This window comes from Desmodus rotundus, chromosome 7, assembly GCF_022682495.2.
Source record: "Desmodus rotundus isolate HL8 chromosome 7, HLdesRot8A.1, whole genome shotgun sequence".
Taxonomy (NCBI): Eukaryota; Metazoa; Chordata; class Mammalia; order Chiroptera; family Phyllostomidae; genus Desmodus; species Desmodus rotundus.
In genome coordinates this window covers 39,808,380-39,819,033 of record NC_071393.1, presented here as the reverse complement: position 1 = coordinate 39,819,033, position 10,654 = coordinate 39,808,380, and the positions used below count along the sequence as shown (strand labels likewise).

General features: G+C 43.0%; 1 protein-coding gene and 1 pseudogene across 1 annotated transcript; one reads left to right on the top strand and one right to left on the bottom strand.

Annotated features, from left to right (window-relative positions):
• Window positions 1–2,453: 2,453 nt before the first annotated feature.
• RPS29 (ribosomal protein S29) lies at window positions 2,454–4,266 on the bottom strand. The gene is made up of 3 exons (XM_024557332.3): window positions 4,107–4,266; window positions 3,772–3,871; window positions 2,454–2,551 (listed from the first exon to the last, which is right to left on the bottom strand). Exons 1-3 carry the CDS (start codon window positions 4,166–4,168, stop codon window positions 2,543–2,545), a joined length of 171 nt encoding a protein of 56 aa, XP_024413100.1. The 5' UTR covers window positions 4,169–4,266; the 3' UTR covers window positions 2,454–2,542.
• A 5,154-nt stretch (window positions 4,267–9,420) lies between these two features.
• Window positions 9,421–9,876, top strand: LOC112301885 (small ribosomal subunit protein uS8-like; annotated as a pseudogene).
• Window positions 9,877–10,654: the final 778 nt, after the last annotated feature.

The following is a 10,654-nucleotide window of genomic DNA, read 5'->3' as shown; positions in this document are numbered from 1 at the left end:
ACCCTTCATCATACCGCTGGAAGAGTTTTGCTCTGCCCACCCAAAACCCCAAATCTCTAAGGCACCAACTATTAAACATAGTTTTCTACAAGAACCAGCTCCTAGGCCGAAGTCATGCAAAGCAGGCAGCTTTAAAACTCTCAAGCGCTTTGGCCATGCAGGTCGCTGTCCAAGGCCAGTCTCTGGTTTTTCTGTAAGGTTGAAAGGGGGCCCATAAAAAATGAAGAAGTAACGATACCCAACCAAATTAGGTCATTACCAAATCTGCTCATTTATTCACTCAACAAACCTTTACTGCATGCCTGCCCTGTGAAACATTCTGTCAGGCACTCTAAGGACCCAGGTGTAGTGGCACAAATTCAGAGGTCACTACAGATGGCTCTAAATCACATCCTGTGAGGAACAGTTGAAATAATCAAAAATGGTTAGCCTGAAATGGTTAGCTTGAAAAAATTAATACACATAGAGCACTTAGCATAATGTCTGGCATGTAAATTTTACAAGTCTCAATCAGCAAGTTACTCAACCCCTAGCAGAAAATCCAGACCACCTCTCCACACCAGCCCCCACCACCACGTACAAAGGACAAGTAAAGGACTTTGCCCATCCACGTTCCCTCAGGTGATGCAAAATTCCTTACAGCATTTACATGAGGCCATCCTAGGCCAACTGACCCAAGACTCTCATGCCCAATCAAAACAACTCACAACCTCCATTACCTAAATCACTACGAGTGTAAACCTCAAGAATATTTCACAGAACTTTTCCATTTGCCCAGCTAACCAGCTTCTCACCTCCCATCTGGAAGACCAGCTCCATTCCAACTTTACCCTCTCCTCCCAATATTCCTTCCACCTCCTTAACCTGACTGAACGCTGGCCCTTCCCTAAACACTCCCCAGGAGCAATGGCAGCTTACCACCATCTATTCCTGGGACGCAGGGCAAGGAGCAGAGACGGATTTACCATGACGCTCTTAAAACTTAAGCTTCAGCATCCCTAACTTTCATGAGCTCCTTCTAAGGACTCAGGAGGTACATTAGCAATGTGTTCAGACTTTTTTTTAATTTTGCAGATGTCAGTTAAGGTTGTTTTTCCACTCGTTTTCCCCTTTCAGATGACACTGCAGTGATGAATTGTATGAGATTCACTTACAGTTGACCACTTCCTGCTTGGCTTCCAGCATGCTATTTTCTTGGTCCTCCTTTGGTCTACTTTGCAGAATCCCACCTGTTCTTGGGGTAATCCAGGAACAATCCTCTTTTCCATGTTATTTACCCCCTAGATTTTAGGACTCGGATCTCCCTCAGTCACAGGATGAGATCCCAATACCTGAGACTAACTCATACTGAGAGCAAAGTTTTATCTCCAGTCCCAAGTTCCCATGGATTCCAGATGAGTTTACATGAAGGCCTAGCTGAGAGCTCCACATAGATGTCTAATCAAGACTTCTGAACTTAATGTGTCCCCAGCTTAACTATTACTCTTCCTCAAACCGCATTTTCAGTTTTAGCTCAATAGCAATTCTAGCCTTCCAGATGCTCAGGCACCCAAACCCTTGGAGCCACCCTTTTTACCTCCCACACCCAACCCTTCAACAAACCCTGCCTGTCTCCGTCTTCACCAGTCAGTCACAACCACAGCAACCGCTCCCTTTGTGCTAGTCCAAGATCACCCGCCTGGACTATTCCGGCAGCTGCTTCCCAGCTTCCTCCCTTGTCCCACTAAAATCTGTTTTGCCACAAGATCTAGTGAACCTTTATAAAAACGTTTATAGCACTCTATAATGTCCTCTGAATAAAGCTCAATCAGTTCCTAACTTTTAGCTTCTTGCTGTTCCTAGAAGGATCCAAGAATTCTCCCCGACAGGACACACTCACCTCTGTCTAATAAACTCCTAACCTAGATATAGGCATGGCTTCTCAGCAAATGGCTTTCTAGATTGCAATTTAATCTTACACAACCCCCACCTTCAGCCCTCCATATGCTAAGAAGTTACTGCTTTTCTCAGGAATTACAAATCTAACAAATGTGTATAGTTAATCACTGCTCCCTTCTGCATACAACTATTTGAGAAACTTACAAGCTTTCTTGTGTGAATTATCCCAAAAGCCAGGACTGCCACCTCTGGGCAAATGCCCAGGGCTGATTTTAGTGATAACCTGTCTCTCAAAATCATTTTTCAAGTTTTACTGCCCCTGCCCCAACCCATGAGACAGTCTGTCTTCGGTTATACGCTGGATGTTCTTAAATATAGCAGGCATTTTACAAAGCAAATGTGTTTTTAAGCATAAAAACAAAACTGGCATTTACCTGAGTGAAGGATGAATACTTTATATAACGAAAGGAAAATAAGCCACAGATTTCAAAGATGAATCCACTGAGAATAGTAATTTTTAAAAAGGAGAGTTCTATTATTGTGTGACTGTTCCATTCACATTGAAACACTCATAATTGAATTTTTAAATTTTATTTTATGTACAAAGAGCTAGCCATTCTGCAATAAGGTAGATGTCTTGAATGACCCATTCAAAGGTGTTCACTTAGTCCAACTGGAAAAAAAAAAAAAGAAATGAATTAATTCAAATGCTTTAAATACCCATTTTAAAAAACATATCCATTTTACTCACAAAAACAAGTTTATGAGAACAAGCTTTCAAACTGGAAATGTAACCTGCCCAAACTAGCTGTGAAGACCTAAGCAGTTTAAAGTATTTCCTGAACGACTACTACAAGCCGTCCCACAAACCTCAGCAATTATACTTTTGACTTAATTTTAGTATTGGGATTGTTACTTCTTCCCTCAAAGAAACTTCCCACTAGAGAACACGACATTGTAGGATGATCTTTACAAAAAGCTCAAGATGGTAATTACACAGCTAGTATTTGGTACTCGATGTGTGCCAGACACTATACTAAGAGCTCGTCACCTTAGCCTCTGAGAAAGTGAAGGCACAAAGCCAGGGAATGGGCCTGAGTTCATTACCTCATCTGTGATACCCTACCTCCCAGTGAGTCATTTGAACTTCACATTAACACCAAGAATATACTTAAGTATTTGGGCAACGGTAAAAGCCTAAGCATAAGACATTTTCTCTCTGCCACAGAGTTCTCACATTAACAATTCATATTTACCATTAATACATCAGCACAAAGACATCTATTTTTAACAAGTAGGTTCTACTCAATATTTAAACAGATTATGAATCAAGCCAGTGACTGCAACTCAAAGAGCCACTAAGGAATTAGTTTTCATCCAAAACAATAAAGTCAACTCCTAGGAACTATTAGGAATTCAGAAAGCTTCGCATATACGTTAACTATGTTTCGTAACACTCTTTCATTCCTCTTCCACAGGTGGAAACTGAGCTTTAAGTGAATTGACCTTTGCCTGAATCTTCACAAGGTCTATCTGGCCCCAAACCTCAAGCTCGTTCCAGTACATGACACTATCCAGTATTTCAGGGCAGGGGTCAGCACACACATATACTATGTCTAGGCACGATTAAAGGTACCTACAAGTCCACTGTAGTGGTTCTGAAAAGTGAATTTTATCCATCACAGTACACAGCACCTTGAACTGGCAGAGCTGGGCAACAAGGGGTTGGGGCCGCCACCCTCCCTTTTCTATTGACCTGACTGCCAGAACTCTCCAAGTGTCACCCGCTAGCCTGCTAACTGACGCAGGAAAAAGGTGCTAGCCGACCGCTCGCACTGAAGACCGATCCGCACTCACCGCCCACAGAGACGGAAGAGCAAGGCGCCCGCATACCTTAATGAAGCCTATATCCTTCGCGTACTGACGGAAACACTGGCGGCACATATTAAGGCCATACTTCCGGATCAGGCCGTGCCGGTTCGAGCAGACGCGGCTACAAGAAAGAGACGGCATTACTACAGATCGCAGAGAGAGGAAAAGATCCCGCACTCGGGAGGCCACCATCCGCACCGTGGCCTTCACGGACCCATCGGAGATCTCAAATGGCGCCACTCCCGACTTGGAGTCGGCCTCCCCCCATATGCCGCCTACGAGTTCCTCTACACTAGATTTCAAGCAACGTCCCGCCCCGGAGAAACCCTTCCCTAAAACCACATTCTCCTTCTCACCAAGAACGAGAACCCTGGCCGAATTTTCTCGGATGGCTCCAGTACAGCTGCTGGTGACCCATCTTGCTCTTTCGGCTGCAACGAGGCAAAAGGAAAGAACTGGCGCACGCATGCGTTCTTGAAATTTTGGGGACAGTTTACCCACAATGCAGTGCTGACAAACGACGCGTGCGCGAAGGGGCTACGAGTTTCACAGGAGTCCATAGAGAGCTTGGGAAATGTTCTAGGCCGGCGCAGATGATGACGTCACGAGGGCTAAGCCTCTAATGCAGTCTCGCGCCCCCGCCCGTCGCCGGGCGCGGTGGCGCGCGCCTGTAGTCCCAGCTACTCGGGAGGCTGAGGCAGGAGGATCGCTTGAGCCCAGGAGTTCTGGGCTGTAGTGCGCTATGCCGATCGGGTGTCCGCACTAAGTTCGGCATCAATATGGTGACTTCCCGGGAGCGGGGGGCCACCAGGTTGCCTAAGGAGGGGTGAACCGGCCCAGGTCGGAAACGGAGCAGGTCAAAACTCCCGTGCTGATCAGTAGTGGGATCGCGCCTGTGAATAGCCACTGCACTCCAGCCTGGGCAACATAGCGAGACCCCGTCTCTTTTGAACCCTGAACGAATACCCTTTAACCCTCAAGAAACAAATGATCTAGTGATACTAATTCCTTTACGTCGGCTCGAATCTTTCAATTAAAATTACATTTGCAAAAAAGGAGGACTTTGCCTTAACTCAACACTGACACCTACTGGGACAAGTTTATAAAATAACAAAATCAGCTGTAATGACTAGGACTCAACGGTAGGAGTTTCTAAACAGTACATTTTCAAAATTGTTTTTTCTAATTGACGCCCTCCTCTTAGAAATGCACCTACCCTATGCCAGAAAACTGATGCGAGACTTAGCTTGTTTGGTATTTAAATAGAGTGGATTGAGTTTAAACTGAGAAAAAAGTTAACATGCAATATTAACTGGCTTTGACCAGATGATTTGGAGGCAAAACAACTAGTGAAAAACAAATGTCGTCTGATAATCTGGTAAAAAATGTCTATATCCACATGATCACTTATAATGTGTCTAGATAAACAAAGCTGTATATGGCTCTGAAGTCAAAGCTTTAACTATAGCTAGATCTATAAAAGATACCACATTGTGTAATAATCTAGAACTGAAATACACACTTAAAGGTTGTATTTCTTTAGGGTTCTGGTGGGATGCCCTTCCCAATCATTAAATTGGGCACTTTATAACACAATAAAGAAGGAGACAAACCAGGGATTTAAAAACCTGATATGAGTTGATATGACTTCATGCCTGCTCTTAAAGCTTTCAAATGTGATGGAAACAGGATTGTCTCAAAGTCCTTCCATTTTCAACTTTTGTGACTCAGTGACAGCTAAGTAAACAACATTCTGTATTCACTAACGCCTGTGCTCACGGAGCGCAAGAGGAGCAATGGGGAGAGAAGTTAACCCTAGCTTGGCGCATTTAATGGGCCTCTGAGGTAAACCTTGAAGAGTGGGACTTCTACAGGCAGCACTTGAAGGAAATGCCTACCGAGATGAAGTGTGAGCTGAAGAATGGAGCTGGAAAATGACGCAGGATAGTAAGAAGCTAGACAAATTCCTTGACAAATAGAATAACGGGAACTGAGACGGAATAATTAAACAAGGCCAAACAATTTGAGCAATTTGCAGCCAGCTAATGAATCGTAACCTTCTGTACTCCCTAACCAAGGACACCTAGGAGAAAATGGTTTACACATTCCAGATTGTCCTGGGGCAGACTGGCTCAGTGGATTGGGCATGAGACTGTGAACCAAAAGGTTGCCAGTTTGATTTCCAGTCAGGGTACATGCCTGGGTTGCAGGCCACATCCTTGGTAGGGGGTGTGTGAGAGGCAACCACACAGTGATGTTTCCTTTTCTTTCTCCCTCCTTTTCCTTCTAAAAATAAAAAAAAATGTTTTAAAAATATGTAATTAACTAAATAGTATATAAGCCTCCCTTCCAGGAGACAGAGCTTTAGATGTGAAGCCCTTGTCTCCTTTACTTGCTACAAGTAAATAAAACTACCGAATGACAACCATGTCTCATTCTTGAATAGAATACCCCAAGTGGCGAACCCCTTGAGTTCAGTAACAAACACAATCACAGATTCTTATTCTCTTCATTCTTTTCTATTTTTTAAATAAAGGACACTATTGGCACAATTGCTTTTCATATGTGCTTTGACTGGAGGTTGAACCTACAACCTTGGTGTATTGGGATGATGCTCTAACCCAGGCAGGGCAGATTCTTCTTTGTTTCTGCTATATTCTTTCATATAAAACATTTAAATTTTATATATGAAAATCTATCAATTTGTTACGCCTTTTAGGTTTGTGTCAAAATTCTTTAAAATTTCTGTTTCTTATAGTACTTTTACATTTTCATTTTAAATCTTGAATCCATCTCAAATTTATTTCACTGTCCGCAGGAGTAGTGAAGAAATCAAGCCTTCTTCCCTTCTGAGTGGCTGGCTACTTACTCCAACACAAGCAATATTAATTGAATATGCACTCCTCTGTAAGCTTGCTGTATTCTAACACATAGCAGGCTCTCATGAGTATTTGTTAAATAAACAGCATATATTCATATTACTCATGCTTTCTACAAATATCCATGAAGTATCTAGTAAATGTGAACACTACACTATGCCTTGAATATAACAGTAGTTACTCAAAATCCGTCCCCAGGAAGTTTGCAGTGTAGAGGTGAAGACAGGTATTAAATAAGTAATCATAGAGCAATATTTGGATAATGTAAGTTTCTCCTTGCCATGAGCATCCAAAAGTGCTAGATGAAATATCATGTATTTTAAAATGTAGAGTGGAGCTCTAGGGAACCGTAAGGAGTAGGTGCTAAGCAGGAACTGAAAACCACAAAGGCTGCCCTGGGGAGATTTGTCCAGCTATGTAATGGAAGCTGGATTCCCAAGGAATAAGAGACAAATCTTAGGGCAACTGCATTTAATTAAATTGCAAAGAGTGGAAATCCATGAAAGTGTTTAGGAAGGATTAAGTACAGCATAGGAGACATGAGTTCTAGCACTATTTGTTTTAACACTATCTTTGAGGTTATGGGCAAATCCCTTTACTCTTTTCAGCCTCTATTCCCCTTGTGTAAATTGAGAGAATTGAATTAGAATATCTGTAAACTACCGTATTTTTTGGACTATAAGATGCACTTCCCCCCTCCAAATTTGGGAGGAAAACGGGTACATCTTATAGTCCAAATGCAGCGTGCCTGGCTAGCTTGGCAGGGAGGTGGGGGATGGGGGTCGCAGCAGTGGAGCAGGGCTTTTTTTCCCCCTATTTTCCTTCTCTAAAACCTAGGAGCGCCTTATGGTCCAGTGCGTCTTATAGTCCAAAAAATACGGTATCTTTCAGCTCCAAAAGTTTAGGGTTCTATCAGGGGACCTCTTTAAAAATTTATTTTGGCAGCAGTGTAGATGGTGGATTATTGCACTAGCTACCTGATAACTGCCTCTGGGCTCCCTCCACCTCCAAAGTAATCTCTTTACTGACCACAGTAACCTTTTGTAAACAGGTCTGAATTTTATCCCCTGCTTGAAAATTTTGCTATCGATGGTTTTCAGAGGCCTAGGTTTAACAAACAAATTATTTTCATCATCTGGCTACTTTATACTAATGTCCCCATCTAACATTGATCCACTTTTGTAAAATTTTTGGTTTGCTTGTCTCTCCTAAACACTGTCAACTCATCTTTGCCACCTAAACATTTATCATAAGTGCTGTCACATAGCAAGAATAGCATAAATATTGAATGACTAAATGCACTGAAATAAGAAGACCTGGCAAGTAGAACAGCTCTTAAGGTAAGTAATGCAGCTCTGAACTGACGTGACCGTACTAAGAACGGAAAGGTGGGTATTAATTAGGAAATCATAGTGGAGACACAACCTATAAAATAGGATCAAGGAGTGTCAACAGACCCGAGACAGCTCTATAGAAGTCTAATGCTTAGGTACATATTTGTTAACTATTTTAGCTTTATTTTAGATGAAGTTTACCATTTAAAAAAGTCAACTCCATGATCTAATCCAAATGTGGTAGGGCAGACAAGTTGACCATATAATATGTCCATAGATTGCGACCTTGCTTTTTTAAGAATATGACGTGACTATGATTTTACTAGCTTAAACCTGAATGAGCCACGAACCTAAGTGAGTAGAGTTTCTTATGGGCACAAATTAAAGGAAAAGTCAGTCAATTAATTATTTGTTGAATGCCTGGTATGCACCCCAAACCTAAGGAAATAAAAGGAATGAAAGGTCATTTTAAGTGCAATTGTATCTCCCCACTCCAAAAAGGAAGATCAAGATGTTAAAGAAAGCTTAGTGGAAAATGAATAATGAACTGGGTTTTGAAAGATTAATAGGGTTAATTAGTGTGAACAAAACAGAAAAAAGGAAACGAGGTTAGTATGTAGGCCAGGAAAAACAGGAACCGACTGGACATGAGGAAAACAGATCTAGATGGTCTTTGGTTCTTTTTGTCAAACCTGTAGCCCAATTTAACATTCCTTGTGTATTTCCTGTCCTAGCTGGTGTGGCTCAGTGGATTGAGCACCGGACTGGGAAGTAAAGGGTTGTCAATTCGATTCCCAGTCAGGGCACATACCTGGGTTGCAGGCCAGGTCCCTGGTAGGGGGCGTGTGAGAGGCAACCACACATTGACGTTTCTCTCCCTCTCTTTCTCCCTCCCTTCCCCTCTCTCTAAAAATAAGTAAAATCTTTCTTAAAAATTTCTTGAGTATTTCCATGTCCAGTCATTCCACAATGCCAGCTAGTGTCCTTGGTTTCAACACCATCAGGAATCCTCAATTTGAGGTGTAGTGAAAAAGGGAGCTTTACTCAGTGCAAACAGCTCAATTGTGATACTGCTGAAGTGTGAAATAGCACAGCTGTTAGAAATCCCCGGGGTGAGGCCCCAGGGTAAGGCAGCCCTGGGGCCAGGTCCCTCTTGGGGTAGACAGCTCTGTTCTTCTCTGCTTTGCTCTGGTGAGACATCTCGGGTGTTTCAGCTCCAGAAGGGGAGATGCAGTCTCCAGTGGAAAAGGGAGAGTGTGTGCTGCCCAGCCAGAGGGGAGCTGGCTTATATAGATGGAGGCCCCATCCCTGACCCTTGATTGGTCCAATCTTATGTAAAATGAGGACTCCAAATCCTAACAGATTCATTGGTCCAAAAGGCAATCTGTCCTGATTGGTCAAAGAGAAGCCACTTTGATTGGCTTATGAAGATACTGATGGGGCTCTTTCTGCCATCTTTCCGTGCCACCATAATGGTGCACATGAATGTCCTGGCTGATGCTCTCAAGAGTAACAACGCTGAAAAAGAGAGGCAAACGCCAGGTTCTTATCAGGCCGTGCTCCAAAGTCATCGTCTGGTTTCTGACTGTGATGATGAAGCATGGCTACATTGGCGAATTTGAAATTATCGATGACTACACAGCTGGGAAAATTGTTGTAAACCTCACGGGCAGGTTGAACAAGTGTGGAGTAATCAGCCCCAGATTTGACATGCAACTCAAAGATCTAGAGAAATGGCAGAACAACCTGCTTCCGTCCCATCAGTTTGGTTTCATTGTACTGACAACCTCAGCGGGCATCATGGACCATGAAGAAGCAAGACGAAAACACACAGGAGGGAAAATCCTGGGATTCTTTTTCTAGGGATGTAATACATAAGTGCAAATAAAATGCCTCAGTGGAAAAAAAAAAAAGATACTGATGGGGATGTAGCAGCTCTGATTGGATAGGGTAAGTCTCAGTCCTTTTGGTTGAAATAGGATTGCAGTAATTCCTTTGTAAGGGCTGGCTCAGACTGCAGAAACACAGTGCAGGCAGGCAGGTCAATGTAGGAGGAAGGCAGCTTAGTGCAGGCTTCTCCCTAAAGTGGGCTTTGTGTGAGAAGCCCCGTGTAGAAATGGCTGCTAGACAGCCAGCTAATAACAAGACCCTATCCTCCTTAACCAGAGACACTCAGGAGCAGATGGTTTGCATCTCTCCTCCCCAGCCAGGGAGGAGCTTAAATCACCCTGGTCAAGGAGGTAGATAACAGAGAGCCAGTTAGTGCCATCAGTGCCAGCCAAACCTAAAAGTGGATAAAGTGAGGGGAATAAATAACAAACAGACAAACAAAAAAGTAAAGCTAGACAAATCCAAAATAGAGACGAAGCTGACCAGAAAATGATCCCAAACCCCACTCTACGCTCATTTTGATGCATCACATTGAAAACACACCTGAAAAGCCGATGAATATTCTGGTTGAGATCTCCCCTAAAATTCCCCAGCTACAGAAAGCAGGAAAAGAACCCTCAAGGCAAAGGACGTGGCACAAGCTCTCCCTTGAGCATGCTCACACCCCCATTTCCTCAGGCATATAATTTACTTAACTTTCTCCTAAACTTCTGAGGGTTCTGCTGCTGCCTAACTTTTCAGTGGGCCTAAAGCAGCCTCATTCTGGCTCACTACTGTCACTGTGACTTTCACTTCTTAGTG